The following is a 22801-nucleotide window of genomic DNA, read 5'->3' on the forward strand; positions in this document are numbered from 1 at the left end:
TTGAAGTTCCTGTCAGCAGCGATTAACCATTCCTGCACTCATGTTGCAGCGCTGGCGGTGTGATAGCAGTGCGAGCGTGCCAGCTCTGTCACAGTCTAGACATGCAGGTAGACATGATGTGCTCGCACCCTGTCATCTGACAGGCCTTCAGGTAGGAGAGATGTATATCTCCTCAATGAGTTTTAATAACTGAGGCGCTAAAGCTGTGAAGTACCAAGCACTTCCTACCCACCCACTTCTTTGTCAGATTAAGCCCTAAATCTCTCTGAATGTGTGTTTCTTTGCTAGGAGAATATTTAGGATATATTTTAAATCTTTTCTCCTTTACAGCTGCACAATTCAGTTCAGTTGGTTTAACTGTGAAGCTGTTTCTCAGAGACCAAGAATAATAATGTAAAAACTATAAAGTTAATTTAAGATCTGGTGACGATCAAGCAGTTCCAAGCAACTCTTCAGTGTTTCAGATGGATTCATTTTCAGATCCAGTCAGCTACGGCTCAGACATTTGGAGAAGTCAGCTCAGTTTTCAGACGGTCCTTTCGGTCTTCACTTCTCATAATTTTCCTTGGCTATTTTATTTATTCTTCTCTTCACTCCTTTTATACCTCTGTTCCTCCTAGCTCTGTCTTCCCTTCTTATACAGCTTTCTCCTCTCCTCTTTTCTTGCTAACGCTGTTGGCTGCAGCCACAGCACGAGCGGATCCAAACATTTTCTGTGACAGCCCTCCAGGAATGTGTAGTCTAAGGCCCAAGAGCTGAGGAGGGAGAACGCGAAGGACCGGGACGTCACAGTACGGCCACCTTTTAGTCATTACCCCAGCCCTGGTGGGTTTGGATTCCTCTAACCACAGGCCTGATCCTCAGTGCTCCTGAAGTCTATTTACAATATGTTTAATAATTTCCACCAGCTGGCCCTTATTGAGAGTGTCACTCAATATTTATGTAACAATTTCATGTATCAAATAACATGGCAAAAAACTCCATCCTAACCAACTTTATTGTTTTTAGGCTGATAAATTTTTGTTTTTGATTAACAGGCATTTGTTGTCAGCAGTTTTCCTCTGGAGGTTCTCAAAACCGTCTTGGGAACGAGCATTCAAACCTCCTTTCTCCCCAGCAGGCTTTGGATCAGGCCCCCAGTGCTGAAACAGTGTTTGAAGGTTGCTTTTCACTTCTACGATCAACAACCTGGAAACAAAGGACTGCAATTACAGTTAATGTCCCACATGGTTTAAAAAATAATTGTGAATGGCTTTGAAACCTGACATTTCAACTGGGAATGTAGTTGGTTTAATAACAACAAAAAAGCAACAATCACATGAGGACGCTGCAGTCATATGATTTTTTTGCATAGTCAGTCACAGCTTTGACTTTGATTTATGCCCCCTCTCCTTTCTGCCAGATAATGAGGGCTTAGTTTAAACAAGCCTGGTATCCCTAAGGCTATCGCCTTCACCCTTTTCCTTGGCTGGCAGTAGGAGGGAGGGTTGGCTTCAGCTGGGAGGGTGCTGAAGGATGGAGTCTACATATATGCAAGACGCAGAGGACTGAACATCAGAGCCTGAGTTACTGAGAAAAATGCTGGCTGGGGCACCCTGGGTAGTGACAGTAACTTACACAGCTCATAGAAAATGCTAGAAAAATGGAAGAAACTAAGAACAAATCCAAAAATAAAAATAATAAGTAGTCACAGTTCTAAAATCTCCTTCCATTGGGCAATCACTTCATTCTGTTGGCAGTGCCTTGGACTTACAGACTTCCACCTGCCCTGCCCAAAATAAAAATGGTTTAGTGTTGCCCAACTTGATGGTTTCTGGCTAGCCAGTGTCTCACTTGCCAGGGCTATACTTTGGGATCACTGAAACCGCTACTGAACTCCTGTCTTGAGGACCATACTTGCCTCTATGCCATGTCGTCGCACCAAAGCTTGTTCTTTGCTGCAAACAAAAGCAAAAAACTTCACGAGGCTGCCAGGGCTGCAACAAAATTTGGTTGCTGCACTGCCTGCAGAAGAACACCTGGGCTGGGGAAGCATGTTGAACCTGAATTTGAACCACTAAGTGCAGTGTTTGCCAACCTGCCTGTATTACCCTACCTCTCTTGAGCCATTGGTTATACCCCATTATTAGGTTGGGCAGCAAAGTCTATTTTTCCTTTATCTCTACATACCATGAAGTATATACAATGAAGTACTTGTCTATGTGTAAGTCATGGCAACTTGTGAGCTAGATATTGACCGGCCATCACTACATGTGGCCTGTGATCACACTTCTAACCATGGGCACATCGTATTGTACAACTGCGGTTGGATGGTAGATGCATGTGCCCACTAAATGTTTAAATAATGTTTTCCTTAACAATCACCTCTGATCGGGAGCCAAGTCCAGGGATGTGTTAGAATTGGCCAGTCTCCATTTAGTTTACAGCTGTTGCCCAGCATGTGGGGAGAGCCACACAGTTAAGTAGTAATGGGTCCACCAAATGCAGTGAGTTGTTGCAGTAACACTTGCTGGGGCAAGAGTTAATTTGGATTTCTGGAAATAAACATTCCTAATTTAAAAACAAATTAAGTACAAAAATTGATCATAGTGCAAAAGTGGTATAAAAATGCCTGCGAGGTAAATGGTGTGGCTCTAAACAGGTCTCTCAGAAATCCCAGGGAATGCTGAAAGCAAAGGGAGTGAGTCATAAGCACATGAGCTGAAAGAAGCTGAAGACAAAATCATGCATCTCCGCTTAATTCCATCACATGATGAGTCCTGGGGCCCTTCATTTAATCGGAGAGCACAGCAGTGGAGAAACTTCATTCCCACTTCTCAGTGGGGACTGGAGGAGTTACCGTGTGCAGGCACCAGGCACTCTCTGCTCCTCTGCGCGCACTGAGCCAACGCAGGGTCTCCAGCACCATGAGCGGTGTTTGCTGCCACCTCGGATTACTGCTCCTGGCTGAAGCGGTGCTGTGTGCTGCCACCACACGTGAGTGCTTCCTTCACCCCGTCCTCTCTCCCTGCCTCCATGGCTTCAATGTCCTGAGCCAGTGCGGTAAAAGTGGCTGCTCCTGGCACATGCAGCGGTTGCTAGAGCTGTGCCTGGGAACTGGTAGGCGACAGCTAGCTCCACCTCAGGGTTGCCTGGCTCTGGGTAGAAATGTCACCTGAGCTGGAGAAATATGCCGAGAGCTGTTCAGTTACCTATTTCCTGCACTCGACAGATACACAGAGCTGACCGGAGCTAAGCCTTGGCTCATTTCAACAAATTTCTAATAGTATTTCCCCAGCTCAAGCGTGGCTAAAAAGGCAGATGCAGAATGGGCTTCTCCCAGTTTGCTCAGCTCAGCTGTGGCTGGGAGAAGCCAGGTCAGAGACAGTGCTCCCCGCCAGGACACCCAGACCTGTGTATCCCCAACTTCAGGGAGCCCAGACAAGGAATTAGTTCCTCAAGCCACAGCGGGCAGATACTAGGCTGGTCCTCTGCTTCTTTCCAGGCTCCCAGCTTGACTCAAGTCTTAGGTTGACTCCCTGAGCTCAGGGCTGGGAACCCAGAAACGGGATTTTAGGCTCAAATTTCAGAGTCTATGGTAGGGAAACTGAAGACCTTAAGCGCTGAGGTCCAGCTGAGCATCCACCTAGCCTTGTACCTGTCTCCAATGGGAAAGAGTAATGGATGTGTAACTGGGCAAGTGTATACTTGTATTTAGTCAGGAAACTTTCCCAGCCTCTGATGATTTATAGCACCAGAACTGCCTCTGTCAGATGAAGAGTCATTGTATTTAACAGTTTTTACTAGACTTTTCTTCCGTCCATTCACGCACTTGGGTATTGATTGCAATCCATGTAAATTTTTGGCACACGCAACATCCTGCCAGCAAGAAATTTCACACCTTAACTGTGCCTTATGTGAAGAAATAACTTTTATGCACTTAGAACCTGTAACCTGCTGGTTTTATTTGATTCTCCTTAACTTTTGTACTTTCGGCAATAGTGACAAATTGTTTCTTCCTCCATGCTGTTTGTGATTCTGTTTTTATATTCTCATCTGTCACCTCTTCTCCAGGCTCAATACACAGTCTATTCAGCTGTTCCTCATATGGAAACAATTCTATCCCTTTTTAGCATCCTTGCCACCTTTCTCTGTATTTTTTCAGTTCTCTTATACCCTGCTTGAGCTGCAGAGAACAGAGCAGCATACAGTATCCAAGACATGAACACAACATTTTCATCTTCATTCTCTATCTAGCCTTTTCCTAGTTTTCAAATACCAATGAGCACTGCATTCAAAACTGTAAAGCTATGAGATCTCACTTCTCAGTGGCAATAACTAGTTTAGAGCCCCTCGTTCTGTAAAATTACATTTAACTATGCTGAATTTCATATAGTTTTATTCTTGAGTCACTGAGTCTCATACAGTCCTCCCCTCTACTACTTTAAGACACTGTCTTCAGCAGATTAAGGAACTTTACTGTGTACCTGTTTTCCAGATTATGAACATTTTAAATTATTTCAACAATTGAGAAAACTGGCCACTTACTCATAACTTCTGGTTCATGCATCCTAAGCAATTATTTATTCATGTGAAATCCTTCGTTCTTATCCCACAGTAACTTAGTTCCTTTATGTGCCTTTAGCAAGGGACCTCATCAAATGCTGTCTGGAACTCAAGGAGACTATAACAAGCAGGTCAGCCTTGTTCCCATGCTCTCTGGCTCCCTCAGTAAAACTCGAATATATTTGTGACGAATGCACTCCTTTTACGGCGTATCGTATTAATCCACAGTATCTGCTAATTCTGTTCTTCACTGCTGTTTCTACCAGCTTCTCCAATTTGAGCCTCAAACTTTTTGTAATCCTCTAAATCTTCCCTGGAAGTGTTTTTAAAAACTGTCATCACATTTGCCAACTTTTGTTTCTCGGCCACTGAAGCATTTTTAAGCAAGATGTTACATGCTATGGTTAATAGCTCATTTATTTCACTCTTCAATAACTTCCATACTTTTTGAGCCATCCTATCTAGACAACTTCTTCATTTTGTTGATTTGTTCTGTAATTTTTTTTTGTGCAAACACTTCATTTTGAGAGTGATTCTCCATCACTGTAAAGAAAAATTCTAGCACAGAAACCTCTTATGCTCCTCCTTTGTGAATGAAAATGTAGACAAACGTATTTGACTTCCATGCTATCCCCTTAACTTCCCTGAATGCTTCCTTTGTATCTACATCGTCTTTTGGCCCTGCAGACTTTCTGGCACACTTTCCACTACTTTTGTGTTTGAAAAAAAGATTAGTAAATAGTAGTTTTTATGTTTTTGCAAGTTGTTCCTCAAATTCTTTTTTGTCCTGCTTTATTATGTTTCTATATATAACTTTAGAAATTTTACATTATTTTCTGTCTTCTTAGCTTGGCCACAACATCAGCCTTTTTACTTCTAATACACTTTCATCCTCTTTAGCTGGGTCATCTTTTTATTGCTGCTGTTCTAACATTGGCTTTTGTTCTCTCTTTCACGGCTAACACACTGTCACAGGAAATGCTGAACTTCTTGTCTTTGCTACATTTTTCACCAAAATAAAAAACAGAATGAGAAAGAAGAAAGTCAATCAGAGCATAGGATCTTTTCTCCTATGATCACCTCACCAAAACTATTAAACTATTTCCTTGAAGTGTAATATTACTGTCTATTTTGAACTGAATTGCTCTAATTTTGGTTATGACGAACATCTGTTCTTGAGTGTTTTTCATTGTTAAAGAAGAAATACAGTAAAGTTTTTTGTTCTTTTAAATTCAGCAACTGAAAATCTTCAGTTCCATGTGTTAGAAAAACTAGTCCTGAAGTCTTTGCTCATCTGAAAAAATGTCTTTGTCTTGTCCTGAAGCTTGTGAAATGTTTTATATTTGATTGAAATAAACAAAGCACATCAGGGAGGCACAGAAATGCCTAAGGAGACTGTGATTTAGAAGCAGTGACCACAGTTATTACCAAAGCTGGACAAGAAAATGACTTCTGAAATCAAGGATTGTTATTGAAAATTCACTATTAAAAGCATTTCTAAAATTAAAAGTGCTCCAGCTCTTTTTGATGAATTGAGCATTTGGAAAAATCAAAACATTTTTATTCATTAAATAATTTTTAGATAAAATCAAAGAGAATGGGAAAAAGAAATTAGGAAAAATCCCCAGCCACTTACTTTCAAATAAGATGACATTAATTCAATGACCTAAAATGCAATTGAACTTGATAAGCCTTTGTGAAATACTTTTTTATAGTTGCTAATCTGTTTTTTTCTGAAGGACAACATTACGCAACTCTTCTTCTGACTAAGACTGAAAACAATATAGCATGTCATACAGGCCATTAAGTAAATAACAGTCATGATGTTATGCTTTGCTCACATCAAAATATATTAAATCTGCGGGAAAGACTTGATTCAAGTGATTTAAGTGAGACTGTGGGGAGTTCCTGTAGGGCAAAAGACCGTGGGAGAATATGTCTCTGAGTGCAAAATCTATTCTTTGCCTCAAACCTTTCAGTCCTCAAGATTGTGGAGAGAGCTACAATAACTTCACAGTTCAGAGTGACCGTTGAGATGGGACTGTCCAAGGGATGTCCTTCCAGCCCAGCAGAAATCTCATTGGGCAATAAAACATCAAGAGAAAGCAGCTCCTGCCTCTTCTTCAGTGCTGTTTCTCTGCTTCTCCCTTGCAGTAAAATTAGGAGTCACGTGCCCATAAAGACCGTGCTTAGATTGGCTACACCTGCTCTGTGCCTTTCCAAAACTTGGAGAAATTCCAACACAGCCAGTTATGTTACAGCACACAGGGTTATTCTTGCCCTTCTTACAGGTCTCGGCATTTTCCTTGAAGTCATCCAGCTCTTTGTTGCACTTGGGTATAAATCTCAGAAGCATTCAGCCTTTTAATTATACCTTTAACATAAAGCCATGAAAAGCAGAAATCCTAACTCCCTTGACATCGTGACAGAACGGCACGTCCAGCAGTTACCTGATTAACATGACAGAGTTGTTTAAAGCCCCTAGGCTTTAATGGAACTCTGCCTGTAAGCCTACTTACGAACATATTTTTATCGCATCCTACAGTGGTTGACATGTTCCTGCAGGTTACTTGGATATTTACTTTGCTTTTCATTATGTGAACTTTGTGACAGAAAGAGGGATCCTAGAAGGCCTGGGAGAAGTTTGAGCCCATCATTTGTAGTAATATGAGAAGAAAGAGGTTATTAAAGTTATTAAATATCTGAGCCATTTTAAAGTAATAGGCATGAAGCTAATATGTTTTTGTTGTTGTTGTATTATAAACACATTGAATTTACTGTTCAGCTCTAAATTTCCTTTTCTGGAAATAGCAGCTTCTGTTACAATTGGTTCCACCCCTCCCACCCAAACCACCAGCCAACTCACCAAAGAAGCTTCACTGGGTCAAAATGAATTCCTGGCATAACTTCCACTAGAGCACAACTCAGACACAGAGTGAATTTATCCTGTTAGCCTTTTACTCATAGATTTATTACCAGGCAAGCACAAAGCAGTCAGCAATCAAGCAACCTCTGTACAACTAGCCTGATTGTTGCAGGGTTATGTCCATTCATACAAACAATTGCTCTCATATGGTCAAAATGTTGTAAACCTTTTTATTCTTTTTCTGGAAAGCTTGCAATAGTGCAAGTAGAAAAATGACAGTCTGTCAGTGGTGGAATTCTCTTTCTGTTTTTTACAGTTGATGTGCTTATAGCTGCAGTGACAAAATTCCGTAACTTTCTACTAGTGAAGTGTTTTCTAATCAGTACAAGAATACAGCCGTAATAAAGCTGTTCAGCACAAGAGCAATGTCTTTATAGCGTTGTAGGGAAAATGCTATTAAATTGCATGTTTCTTTTTATCTCCAGGGTTTCAAGATGTGCTGAGCCATGGAAGAACTTCTCCTATCACATCCTACAAGAAGCTACAAGGCTGGTCTAGTGATCAAAATACATGGAACAAAAAGCTTTATCCTTTCTGGGAAGAAGGAGATCCCAGATGGAAGGACTGCTGGAAAGGTGATCGCACATACATGTTTCAAAGACACTGAGAAAATTGGCCAGAAAATCCACCTCACTGAAGAGTGCAGGTGCTATAATGCTTTTTCATAGGTGCAATATCCACCACTGCTGCAAGGAATAGCAAATTAGAGACGATTCGCTTTGATACCTTTCCCAGTACATTGTCTGAGGAAGCAGAACAGTGAGTTGTTACAGTAAATGCTTTTCCATGACTCAGTCTCAGACATTAATATTTATTAAGAAGTATTGATGACCAAGGCTCTAGGACAATCCATTACTTGAAACACACCCTAGAGAACAGGTAGCTTCAACTGCTGCCTCAGTAGGGCATCGTGGGCTTCAGTCTGACAACTTCAGTGAAGACCCTGTTTATTATCACGTGGTCTGAGCTGAGGTTTAAAGGCTGGGGAGAAACAAAAATATTCTCCTTTGGAATATATTGACACCCATGGGTAAAAAATCATATTCTTAGCTCTAAGAAGGAAATTAACTACAGACCGGTAAGTGATGTGGGGGGATATGATGAGTCCCTCTAATTGTTCTAAGTTGGGGTTTTGATAAGAGTGCAAGTGACTTAGGAGCACAAAACCCTTGGAAACAGAGGAATCAATAAAGCATTTCTAATGTAAATAGTGCACAGTTGAAGGTAGCTGCTGCTCTGATGCATCCTTTACTGCAGTGAAGACCAATTTTCTTTTCTACAGGCGGAAGGGTGACAGCCAAACTGGACACTGATAGCCCAGCACTGGTAGGATCCAACGTGACCTTTGTTGTAACTCTCCAGCTTCCCAAGTGCCAAAAAGAAGATATTGATGGCAACATAATATACGAGAGAAACTGTACGCAGGGTAGGTAATGGCAGTCTCCCTGCACTATACACATGTCTGACTATGGTGGTGGTGTGAACATGTCATGACTCTTTGAAAACATCAGAGGTGCACCCTATGAACAACAGGCATGTTGCTTTTAAGTGATAACTACACTCATGTCTAACCTGTGCCACACCTGTTTCTTTCCTCAGAAGATCACTGTGGTATTTTTACTGTTCTGCACCCGCTATATATAATGACCATGTAATTTAAGGTTTGCCTTCACTATAAAATTGCTTTCCCAAAACAGTGACATTAATTTGGCTTCCTAACAAAACTGTTACTGCTTTTCAGCTCAGCCACAAGGTTGTACAGTTACGCTGTTTTCTTCCAAATTTATAAAGCTGTCAATTTATAACATTGAGATTTTTTTTTTCAGTTAGGAATTGTAGAACTCACTAACCATCATCTGTGTCTTGAAAAACACTCAAGAAAGAGTAAATCTCACATTCCCACATTTTAAGAATTAAAAACAAACATGAAAATAAATCATTTTAAAATCAAGCAATCTTTTCATCAGAGAATCACCTTTTTTCATCTTATTTACTGTTACACAGAGCAAAAAAACCTAACAAAATTCCAATGTTTGAAGCTGCTGAATCTAGAGTGAAACAGGCTCTTGAACCTTTCTTCCTCATATGAATGTTGAACATTCATAAATGTTCAAAAAATTTTTTTACTTATGAAAGTAATTTTCATTTCAAGGCATACCAGCAAATTTTTTGTCAGCCTGAGTTCTTTTTGACTGTCTAATGTTTTGTTAACTGCTGATATCCATTCTCTACTTAATATCTGTTGTGCTGTTTGGGGAAGGAAACTGTCTTTTTATTATTCAGAAAGGAACTGAAATTCATGTCTAAGCTATTTAAAGGTGCCACAGAAAACTTTTCTGACAAAACAAACTTCCTCACTTACTCACAGTGCTTCCATGGCTGCTATTTCAACTTAAAATTTTAGATTCTGCTTGCCAAATGTTCAGGTAGCCCCACTAACTCCAGTGAAACAGTAGCATCCTGTGTAGTCGACAGCAAGTTTTGGGCACACAATTTTAAATTGTGTCTGGCCCATGAGACAGTAAAAATTTTTTAAGCTTCTAAGTAAAACAATGCCAAGCCAGAACAATGTGGTGTTTACATTAAAAAACAAACACAGCACAATCTTAGAAAAACCAAATGTCAGCCTAAAAATACTCCACTTAACCCGTTGTTTAAGTGCAATAACTACTGTAACCTGGGGTGTCTGCCTCCTGTTTCCTGACTTTCTGCACATTTCTCAGTTGACCGGGAGCATGTCCTCTTTCTACACTTAGATCATCTGGCTTCCCAGGAGCAGCAAGTCTATGTCTACAACTGGACTGAATGGATTGACAACTGCGGCTGGGAAAACTGCACAAGCAACCACAGCCATAATGTATTCCCAGATGGGAGACCTTTCCCTCATTATCCTGGCTGGAGGAGAAGGAACTTTGTCTATGTGTTTCACACATTTGGTTAGTACTGCAACACATCCCTTGTTTTAGCTGATGCTGCAAAGCTTATATTCACTCTGTACACGAACTCATTTGTCAAGTATGTTTTATTAAAAGTCCTTTAAAAAGGGTTCCACGGTCTTGAGTGGAGACCCTGAATTCATTCCCCACTTTCCAGCCATCAGCTGCTCGGTCTGGAAATCATGGATTACCAGAAGATTCTCTTTAAATCTTCATTCACAGTGCTACCACTGAAGAAAATTAATTTCCTTTCATTAGTACTCAAGATCCTTTTCTAGGAAAACAGAGGGTCCGAGCAGGTCAGTCAGATGATTCGTTGACTGCTCACTGCCACTTCAGATTCTTAAATTTAAGAGAGACCGTAGCGCTGTATATCTTCAGATTGGTTTAATGGTGCAGCACTTCTTGCCTCTGGGGAGGTGAAAACTGCCACTGTCTGTGTGGTACTGATCTGGTCACAGATGCTGATTTCAAGTGTTTCCAGCTCTTGAGTATGTAAGGGTTGGGCTATTCCTGACAGTAGCTACAAACTAAATCTTAGTATCCTAAGTTAGCTTGGCTAAATCAGTATTACCATCAGTATCAGCATGAGTAATAATAATGTCCCAAATTTTACATAGAGGTGATACTATTTACCTACCTCAATTATATCTTCTTGCCACACTGAAAGCATAGAAACACAAGATCACTTAAAAAGCATAAGAGGTAACACCATCCACTACATAATCCTAATGACTTAATGTAATATAATTGCTTTGGAAAGATGTAGATGCCTTGGCAAATGTTTCTTAGATTAGTGAAATTTGGGGCATCTTTCTGACACCTTCGAAAAAACCACAGAAATAATGGGAGTAAGCACATTGTAAAAGTACTCAGTCCTCCAAAAATACCTGCCAGATAACTGAAAGACAATTCTAAACTATTCATTTTGATTTAGACAATCCAAGATTCACAGAGATATTGCTTCTCTTAAAACAACTTCTAGCTAGGCTGACGGGGAAAACATATTACAAGTTCATGTTCTGTTTCAGGTCAGTACTACCAAACAATTGGACGATCTTCAGCAAAGTTTTCAGTCAACACAGCAAATATCACTCTTGGCAAACATGTGATGGCGGTATCCATTTACAGGAGAGGGCACTCAGCATATGTTCCAATTGCAAGAGCAAGTGCCATTTATGTTGTAACAGGTGAGTGTGCTGGAATAAACTCATAAAATACTGGGGGTATTTGTTGTTTAGGTGTTACAAGAGTTCAGCATACGCATCATCTGGCATGAAAAGAAGACATTGGCCTGAGAAAGGTTTTTTATATTAATGTGGAATCTCTGGTAAATTGCCTTGAGTAGTGTAATTTACCTTTGTATCTAGCTCAGTTATGACACCTCTACTTCGTAATGAAAAATGATTTACAAGAGGAAATGCAATTTTCCACAGATGCCTGTGAATCCTCATTTGTTCCCATACTTCTCTGGGTAACTGTTTCCTACTGACATTTCACTCCTCAGATCAGTAAAAGGAATTAAAGTAGAAACCCATGTTAAAGATACTAATGTCTCACATTCTGACTGTTGCTGTTGAGGGACTTTGGAGCTGTTTGGTTTTTCCAGCCAGGTATGTATGCTTTATTTATTTACTTCTTTTTTTTTTCCCCTCCAGACAAAATTCCAATACTTGTGAGTATGTTCCAAAAACATGACCGCAACATCTCTGACTCCATTTTTATCAAAGACTCACCAATCAGATTTGATGTGAAGATCCATGATCCCAGCTACTATCTTAATAATTCTGCCATCTCCTACAAGTGGAACTTCGGAGATGGAAGTGGCTTATTTGTAGCCAGCAGTTCCACTACATCTCACACCTATACTCTGCAAGGAAACTTCACTCTGAATTTAACTGTCCAAGCCATTATACCTGTACCTTGCAGGCCAGTAACACCCACTGCACCACTGCCCACCTCAGCAGGTAGGAGTTTAATCGAACAGCAGTGATGTTAGGAGCTATGCTAAAACTCTAAATTCTGGTATTTTAAGTTCATATCTTTAGAAGTTTTACTGTCATCAATAAAAGAGCTGCAAGGCTCTGCAAACCCTCTACAAATTGGTTTAGAGACAGAATCAATAAGCATAAACTCTTCTATGATTCTATGGTAGGCATCACTTACACATTTAACACATTACACATCCAGTTCTACCACCACAGTGACAGCATACAGAGGTCTTCAGGTGGACATGCAGTACATCATATAAAGTTGTTTTTATACCCTCTACCGTAGCAGGACAAGTGGTTTTAGCCTTGTCTACTCAGGGTCATCTTCTGAGGTTAGATGTAAATTTTAAGTGCAAAAGAGGTATTTCAGAACACTCTTATAGCCAGTTCCTTTCTGGTTTGCATTAACTTCCACCCAAAATTAAATGAGATTGGATTGAACTAGAAAAAACTTACTCATATTCCAAAATACGGGATTTCCACATGGCATTAATCCAGAATGGCTTTTCCACTTTAAATTTATGCACTATCATATTTCAGAATAACTTTCATTAAGTTCAGCATTGGTTTATCATCTCAGAGGGTTTCAAGGTTTGCAAAAGGCCTGCAGTTTCAGCCAGGGTAGTTATAATACTACTACTATTAAACTGTAAATGTGGCTATATTTTTCAAATTTCAGAATTTTAGTATGTGCTTTTACCAAAGTGTTGAGTGAGAATGAAAATGAAAGGAAAGGTATAATTTTCACCACTTCCCCTCTTCATTTTTCCACGAGCTGTAATGTAGAGCAATGGGAAAATACCTGCTTTTAAAGAGAGCATTTTAAACCTTTTATTGGCCTTTGGATTTCTTCCATAATTGATTTGGGAATTTTAAATAAGTGTTTAATTCTATCAAACCTTGCAGTCTCACTTTTATTTCACAGAGAAGGGTGACTAGCAAGGTGGCTTTTAGAGTGCGGCTACCCAGGCCACTCCAGAGCTCTACAGCTGGGCATGTGTTTTTTCTTTAAGGCTTATTACCATGGCCCCATACAGATACATACATGACTGCACAGCTGCAAACTAAAGTCACTAATGACCTATGTCATGAATGCTGTTGAAACATATGGACATGTTCAGAATACCTCTAAGCAGAACTTGTTCTAAAGCTGCATATCTATTCTTTCTCCCTCAACTCAACAGTAGCGACCAGAGCATCTTCTAATTCAGACTCTTCTACCACTGTCGAGTCAATGGAAGATAATCCTGATGGAGGTTGCCATATTTACAGAAATGGATACTATAGAACTGGTATCTCTGTCGTAGGTAAGGACGCAGGTCAACACCTGAACAGAGGAATGGGGTTAATGTACAACAATGTATGATAGAGATAATGTTTATTTAGGCTCCCTTTTATCAAATATGTGAGACCTACAATAAGATCCTTCTCTTGGACCTAGCTGGCATTTTTAAAGATTAATGTACAGACAGCGAACTTGCTGACTTTGGTTTCTTTACGCGGACTGCCAAGACCTAGCGGCAGAGGTTATGGCCCCTTGGTTTCAGACATGTGAGGCTGGGCCTTGGTCTGGATGCCTGCTGATGGCTGCCCCCCTGCTACACGCGGTGTTTCCAGGCCCTTGGGCATGGTATCACTCCTTTCTGTATCATCAGTTTCTGAACCTGCCACACCTGAAGCATACTGGGCTGGTGGGGTCACAGAAGGTTGAACTGACTTTGGCATGCACAGAAGTCACGGGTAGTGGGATGGGGAAGTGATTTAGTAAAATAAATAAGTAAATAATAACAATGGAAAAATAAAGCAGAGCAGAAAGAAGCAGCCTCAACAGGGAAGGCACTGGAAAATTTCTCAGCTTTCAAACCCTTCAAGAGGAGTGCTAAGGGAGGGAGGAGGTTATGGAAAACAAGACCTGAACTGAGCATCAGCCAAACACTTGAGGTTCTGTACACACAGACTTCAGAGCTTGTCATGTGTCCTACCTTTGACATCTGTTTCCTCTCCCAGAGGGAATCCTTGAGGTAAATATTATTCAGATGACGAGCATCCAGATGACAGAAAGTCAAGCTGAAAACTCACTGGTTGACTTTGTTGTTACCTGCCAAGGGAGGTAAGTGTGTGAATGAAACTGTCAGTCTTGCCTCTTTAAAAATACTTAGGTGCTGGAACACTGTCTGCACTTAGATGCAGCTGCACGAACAAAAGTTGGGAACTGCAGTGTTTCTATTTCTTGACTGGAACGAAAGATAATGCAAGTCTCATTTGTAAACTATGGCAGCAGAGGTTACTGCCAGGCTCTTAGGATTCAGAACAAATGTCCAGTCTCAGTAAAAATAAGCAAACTAGATAGTAGGGAGAAACAATTCTATATTTTCCTGGCCAAGACAAGATTTCAGCACTTACTGTAAAATGGGAAGCAGCCTACTGAAATTGGAAGGAAACCCTTTCTTTTTGGCCATGATTTTTTGACACTTAGAGTAAATGGGTGCGTCCAAGCAATTTCTTGGATAGGAAAACACTGCGCTAATATTCCTAGCTCCTAGAAGCGGATTAGAGTTGAGAGAACTTAGAAGTACAAGAATTGTCTTGGTAGTGCAACTGGAAAACAATTAACCTCTCTTAAGTTAGTGTTTACTTTTTTGGCACATGATACTACATATAAGAATCTGCATTCCTTTCTTAATGATGTGTATTAAAGGTAACGGACTGTTATAAGCTGATTTTGAGGCAGGTAATTCTGTGATTACCATAAAATCTTAAATGATATGTAAAACAAGCAGATAATTTTATAGACTTATATATGCATTTTATATAAAATCCACATGTATGTATATATAAAATGTATAGGTATGTATAAAAAAATATATATATAATGTATTGATAAATCACACTTAAATCACTATAGTGCCACTGATTTCAGCAAACAGGCACCAGCATGAAACTGGGGCATCAGTGCAATGTGTCTATGAACTGGGCTAACAGGAGTCCACCGGTGCAATGTGTTCTCTCTTCCCATCCCAGCCTCCCCACAGATGTCTGCACAGTAGTTTCTGACCCCACGTGCCAGGTGTCCAAGAGTGTGGTATGTGACCCCATCATCGTCACTGATGAATGCTTACTCACCATCAGGAGAGCTTTTGAGGAACCTGGAACATATTGTATAAATATCACCTTGGGGGATGACACAAGTCAAGCCCTTGCCAGCGCGCTGATTTCCGTTAACGGAGGTGAGTCCACACAGAGCAGATGCGGGTTGTCTGTGAATAGCTTCTCCCTGTGGTCATTTCCCTGCAGGGGGGAAGAGCACAGGAATTTATGTGGGGTTTTTATTATGCCTGGAGGCCTCAGCTGAGACTGTGCCAGCTTGTGTGAGAGTCCATGCAAAGATAAAGAGACGATTCTTTCCCTACGGGAATTTTAGATGTTAGAACTTGATTTGATTTATGTTTACGATCTAGTGAGTATAGTAATTATACAAACCCTTCGGTATCACAGAATATGAACAGTTCTTAAGCCATAATATACTTTTCCATAGACTAACTCTGTTGGGCAGAAAAGCAGGTGGGGAACATGCCAGCCAGCCTACTCCACACATAGAGAAATAGGAGAAACCAAGAGGAATTCAGCTCACTTGAAACAGAATCAAAGTCTGCAGCTGAGCTGGCTGTCCCTGGGCCCTCTTTGCAGCCCACTGACCTTGACCAGGTTTCTATTTCTACATGAGGATATGATAAATCAGGTTCTGGGAAGATCTGTGTAACATTCATTGACTACAGAGTCTGCCCAGGGTGACTATTTCAGAACAGGAGGTTTACCTTTGGTTGGATAAGTATCATCACTGCGTCTTGCTCATGCTTATCCAAGCAGTCTTTGACAGAACCAGGTATTAAACTCAGCCTCAGTCAGAAGTCTAAATGATCATGCTTTCTCTCTGCTCCCACTCCATTGCCCTCCTGACCTCCCACTACAATGTCCTAGTGACTCTTCTGACCTCCTTAGTTACTATCAGCCAAGTAACTGACCCTTTGCGGTCATTTGCCACAGTATTTTTGGCTGATTTTATTTAATCTAGGTATAAATTTAGCTGTACCAAAATCAGTTCATGATGACTAAGGCACAATGCCTGACCTGTAAGTGCATTCCTGCTCCTAAAGATGAAAATAAGCATGTAGTAGGATTTTTCAAAACTGTATTCACAGAGGCTAACTTTAGCCCAACAAGGCTGGTCTTCCTAGGTTTTCCTCCAGAGGGCAAAGCTAAATTGTACTTTGGGGCTTCCACTATAATCAAAGCGGATTTAGGATCTAAGAGAGGTTGCTGCTTTGAGTCACCTTCTGGAGGAGCCCATCTAACATTTGCAAACATTTCTCATGTGCCACAATTTTCCACTCATTTCAAGAGAAGGCAAGTATTTATGGATTTCTGAAAATCCCATTATTTGGTGCCTGAGTATTTGGTGCCTAAATATCTGGCCCTTGAAATCTGGCAGGACTGTGCCTGGGTTATGTAGGCATTGCACAAAACATCCACTCTTAACTTGCTTAAACTGCTGTTGAATGGGTTGCAGTCCTATGATTTAGACCCATCCCATCAGTACGTATTGCTTTGCAAACTAGTACAAGGACCTACCTTATTCATAAAATAAGGCAAATCCCTACAGTCTCAGCAAAAATATTGTGTAAACTAGGAATGAGGTCAAGCCTTCACAAACAATTGTATCAACAAACTGAGAAATATATGAGGCACATGTACCAAGTAAATCATAAACCCTGATTTGATATCTCGATTTTCATAGACAGCAATTATAAATTAATAACTGGAAAGGTAAGCCAACATACACCTCTAGGTTACTTCATTGTATAAACACTGTGTTAATGTGAGGACCAAGAACATGTCTCAGTGTCAGTAAACTCAATAAAGGTACAGCCTGTGGACTGGAAAATTAAGATATTTAACACAAATTTTAAAAAATATACTTGTAATGATTTGGCTTCTTCCATCAGATACAATGGAATTAGGAGTAGATGTGAGTGAAATGGTTGATGGCAAACCAGAAGACAGAGTTCAATGACAGGCAGAGCCCAAAGTTAATTTCCCAGAATGAGCATGTTAAAAAAGCAGAGCCCTCAGCTCCTGGATAAGGCAAACAAGCCTAAGGCCATCAAGCTGTCAGCCACACTCTGCCATCTTAGCATATGGGACTGCAACAAACAATTTAAGAAACTCCTTTTTTATCCACTTTCCCCCTGGCCATCATCCCTAAGAAAAAGCTGATTCTAACATTAAAGCTTATAAAGCATCTCTTACACTCTCAGTGTAAACATTTACCTAGAATGTCAATTGGCAAGGAGCAAATTAGCCTCACCTCATGGGGTGCCAGCAAGACCCTCCGTTCCCTTCCATGCTGGAAGGGCAGCCAAGTGTCTCAGGAGCATGGCTCTACATGAGAAAACTGGCAAAGCCAAACTCACACTCTGGTGGAACCGAGAATTAAACTGATTAGGATGTGAAAGCACCACCTCCTGCCAAAGTCACTGACCTCCAATGCTTGGCATATTAGAAGTATTAAGTGTACTTCAATCTGTACAGCAATCAAGTAAAAATAACGTTTTCTTTAGAAAATCTATCTCACTGTAAAAACGAGGTTAACTTTTAATCAAACTACTTTCTGAACTCTAGGATCATCATCAGGAACAACAGAAGGTGTCTTTATCTTCCTTGGTTTGTTGGCAGTGTTTGCCGCCATTGGGGCTTTTGTCCTTTACAAGTAAGTTGCTAGTTTCTAGAATTAAAAACAGTTCAAGGAGCTGTCAAAAATATTAGTTTAATTTAACAAAACTAACAACTTAAATTTGCATTAGCTATATTTTTGTGTCTTTTTTTGTTGTTCACAAATATTCTGGCAAATATTCAAGAAAATGAGATTACTGGCTTAAGCCACATCATCATTGGAAAATATGCAAATGTTGAAGACTTTCATAGAAAATTACATTCTGTGCTCATAAGCACAAATAGTAATACTAGAAGGCCTTGGAACTGCATGTAAGCAGTAAGCAAACTCAAACTGCATGATGTGTTTTATATATGCAGTAAAACCTAACAAACAGAAATTTAATTTAGCTCTAAAACTCTTATAAGAAGTGTTTGCGAATGACTGACAGATCAAGAATTAATCATCAAAATTTTCATTAAATAATTGACAAATAAATTTTTTGGGAAAAAGGTGCTGGGCATACAGGAAAGTAGTTAACAGAAGCACATGTTACTGCATTATTAGCTTGGATGTTTCTCATGAAACTTTAAGACTGCACCAAGACTCCTAAGTCAAGAGTATGCTCACCCTTCACAGTCAGTGGTGAGAAAGAAACACCTCCACAGAGCAGCAGTAGTCCACTAAGCAATGGAGCCTTCTCATTAACCAGGCCTAGGGCACCACTATGACCTATGCCTGTTAACCATCAGATGGGATTGAAGAGGGAAGGAGGAGAGAGGATGTATATTATGAATACATGATTAATTCTCTTATGCACTGGTCACGTGCTAAATGTGGCTTTCAGCAACTAACTGTGCACATTCCTTGCAGGAGATACAAGCAATACAAGCCTATTGAGAGAAGCGCGGGACAAGCAGAGAACCAGGAGGGACTAACTGCTTACTTCAACGATTTCAAAGCAATTTTCTTCCCTCGTAGCACTGAGAGAAATCCTCTGCTGAAAAGCAAACCAGGCATTGTTTAAACCTTTAGTCTAACACTAACTATTAGATTACGTACAGGACCCATATCTGAACTGTACTTTGATGGGGTTTTCTTGTTGTTATAAAAAAACAGGGGGTAAGGTGAAAGCACATACAGATGGGATGGTAACTTTTGGGGGCTTGGTGCAATTAGAAATATTAAACTAGTCCTTTGTAGAAAATAATGAGGTAGTTTTGAGCACTTGCTGTTCTTGCTTGTGATCTAGGATACACTCTTCCGAATAACTAACACCCACCTCTCCCTTATCTGGGTTTTCTTACTTCTAGGTTAACTACCTGCAAAACTAATCAGATCCATAATCTGGAGGGGAAAAAAAAAGGTTACTTTAATAAAAAAACAACCCAACTTGTAAATACTTAGTCTTAAACACACAGTCCAGTATAGCTGCTTTCTGCCTTGGCAGGATTCATGCCTTTGCTAGAAAGACAGACACGAGGGGCAGGCACATGTCATGTCTGTGGAATGAAACGTGCCATGGCCTGTTCCCAGGTTTTGGCACTGAACCCCTGACACTGTTACACTGTGCAGGAGGTCCTAGCACAGTCTTGCTCCAGGCGGGCTAGCTCCCCACCAAGCAAACCCCAGATTCTGGGAACCACCAGAGGCACTGTTCCCCACGGGGAGTTTGGCAGCGGCCACCCTGTTTTGCAGGGTTCAATAGCATGGATGCAGCTCATTACATGCCAGTTTGCCTCAGGGCCAGAAAACAGGGCTGGACACATTTAGTTTCCTACTGGACAGGGCTACCAGTGCACAAGTCTCACTATAAACGAGACCACAGACACCCGAACAACAAGATGAGGCCCAACTGCTTGGCTCTCCCTTTTGAAACTTTTACTCTGAGTCCCATGTAAAATCCTTAGATGCAATTGCTGATGCTGCCTTTGTCTCCTTTGTTTCCGTTGGTCTTGAGACACTGGACTGGCACCACCGTTCCCCAGAAGGCAGATATGTGCTGCATGTACAAGGGTCAGCAGAACGAGGGTTCTAGCAGGAAAGGGTAGCATTCAACTCCCTTTTCCCCTTCTCTTTTCATTCTTCTCTCTCCTGCTGTAAAGATACATTCATTTATGATTGCTCCTCCATCCCTCTGTCTTCTACCACTTAGTCAAATAAACAAAAACCCCAATATAGCACTATGCTCCAGTTTCTGCTTTTGCTTGATGCAGCTTAGAAAGTGTAAACTTCTGCAAAATCAGTGTGCCTTCACTTGTTCACTCTAGCTGCAATTCTGTGTTAAGAAAACTCATGTTGAGGCCTTTCCCAAGTGATCTGGTCTTCTAGTCATACACGCTCATCATTCTGCATCGTGGCGTTTCACAGTGTGAGACCAGAAGCAAACTGCTGAAGGCTAGATTGCTGGATGATGAGAAAAGAAGAGCATCTTATTTGTAGAAGGGAAGAGGTTGCTAAAAAGGTTCACTGAGATGATAGACCAAAAATTCTTTAAATAGTTCATTTTCCATAAGAGCCTTGCTGTTAATATTAAAGGTTTTAATCAAAATGAAATTAACTTTCAATTGAGGGCTGGGCAAATGACCTTACACAATCCATTTCTAAACACTGAATTCTTTGAAGATCTATACTTCAATATAATTAGCTTATTTATTGTGTCTTGGAACATCTCTGATACATATTGTTCTCAGTTCCCGAGGCAATATATAAGCATAAACATATTTTCCTGGTATCTTAGCAGACCTGTCAAATGCTTGTCATTTGTAATCTGAATCTAGGCTTCACTACCACTTCCCCAGTGTGCACGGACACTTTTAAATGACTTAAGGATATAAAAAAATGCAGAGTCCAACATACCTGTGAGATTAGTTATTTAGTTCTAAAATTCAACAGTCTCTTTTCTTCTTTTGTTTCCAGGTTCTCCAATTATTTTAATTCTTTTGTGGCCGTTTCAGTTATATTATTAAAAGCACCATATTTGCCATTGTTCCATCTTCCTTATACATAACATCCTATTGTCTAACCATACTGGGCATCTAAAACTATTCTCTAACTTAAACAGAAAACACATTTCCTGCAAAAATTACTGCCTGAATGTTACGTCCTCTGTTATCAGTCAGACTGCTGACAGGAAGGACTGTAATTTGTATTTGTTGCTCTAGCTTGAGGCAGAACAGGGATTTAGTGGAAAGCTTAAGATGACCTGTAATGCAGCATGAAAAAATTAAATCTCTCACAGCTGTAACACTTAGGATCAGTGATGACGCAGGCTACCACTGACCTAGGCTGTATGCAGAAAGCATCTTGTTTCAGCAAATCACTGCATGTTAGGAGCTCAGAGACTTCTGAAGCTTTTGCACACAAAACAGTTTTCGGGCATAATTTAAGAACTTTTTTATCCTTTAACCTGAGTATACAGAATAGCTTGCACTATCTTCCTTTAAATATCATGTCAGAATACTACATTTTTATAATATGATTTTGCCTTTTTAGCTGTAACTTCCATTTCATACATCTTTACTTTTATACAATGGAATCTAACTACTGCATTGACAAATAAACCATCTAATGATTTTAAAGAGAACATTTTCTTTGTCTCAGAAAGAGATACCGTCAGATAAGCAACTTGATGAGTTTCCTAATGTGGTGGGTTGACCCTGGCTAGATGCCAGGTGCTCATCAAAGCCACTCTATCACTCCCCTTCCTCAGCTGGACAGGGGAGGGAAAATATAATGAAAGGCTCGTGGGTCCAGATAAGGACAGGGAGATCACTTACCATTATGGTCGTGGGCAAACCAGACTTGAATTGGGGAAATTAGTTTAACTTATTACCAACCAAATCAGAGTAGGATAATGAGAAATAAAACCAAATCTTAAAAAACACCTGCCCCCACCCCTCTCTTCTTCCTGGGCTCAACTTCACTCCTGATTTCCTCTACCTCCTCCCCCCAAGCGGCACAGGAGGATGGGGAATGGGGGTTGCGGTCAGTTCATCACACATCATTCCCGCCTCTCCTTACTCCTCACACTCTTCCCCTGCTCCAGCGTGGGGTCCCTTCCACTGGAGACAGTTCTCCACAACCTTCTCCAACGTGGGTCCTTCCCACGGGTTACAGTTCTTCATGAACTGCTCCAGTGTAGGTCCCTTCCACAGGGTGCAGTCCTTCAGGAACAGACTGCTCCATCATGGGTCCCCCACAGGGTCACAAGTCCTGCCAGCAAACCTGCTCCAGCGTGGGCTTCTCTCTCCATGGTCCACAGGTCCTGCCAGGAGTCTCCTCCAGCGTGGGCTTCCCACAGGGTCACAGCCTCCTTTGGGCATCCACCTGCTCCAGCGTGGGGTCCTCCACGGGCTGCAGGTGGATATATGCTCCACCGTGGATCTCTGTGGGCTGCAGGGGGACAACCTGCCTCACCATGGTCTTCACCACAGGCTGCAGGGGAATCTGCTCAGGTGCCTGGAGCTCCTCCTCCCCCTCCTTCTTCACTGACCTTGGCATCTGCAGAGTTGTTTCACATGTTCTCACTCCCCTCTTCTCTGGCTGCCGTTGTGCAGTTGTTTTTCCCCTTTCTTAAATATGTTACCCCAGAGGTGCTACCACCACTGATGGGCTCAGCCTTGGCCAGTGGCAGGTCTGTCTTGAAACCGGCTGGCATTGGCTCCATTGGAAACAGGGGAAGCTTCTAGCA

General features: G+C 41.0%; 1 protein-coding gene across 1 annotated transcript; it reads left to right on the forward strand.

Moving 5' to 3' along the window:
- The first annotated feature begins 2724 nt into the window (after positions 1-2724).
- On the forward strand, positions 2725-19135 carry GPNMB (glycoprotein nmb). Its single transcript, XM_009814300.2, is given in 12 exon segments — positions 2725-2814; positions 2817-2976; positions 7897-8046; positions 8754-8897; positions 10228-10407; positions 11439-11597; positions 12066-12374; positions 13583-13705; positions 14406-14508; positions 15420-15625; positions 18078-18165; positions 18982-19135. Coding segments are annotated over 12 exon segments (1866 nt in total).
- Positions 19136-22801: the final 3666 nt, after the last annotated feature.

Source organism: Gavia stellata, chromosome 6 (assembly GCF_030936135.1).
Source record: "Gavia stellata isolate bGavSte3 chromosome 6, bGavSte3.hap2, whole genome shotgun sequence".
Classification (NCBI taxonomy): Eukaryota; Metazoa; Chordata; class Aves; order Gaviiformes; family Gaviidae; genus Gavia; species Gavia stellata.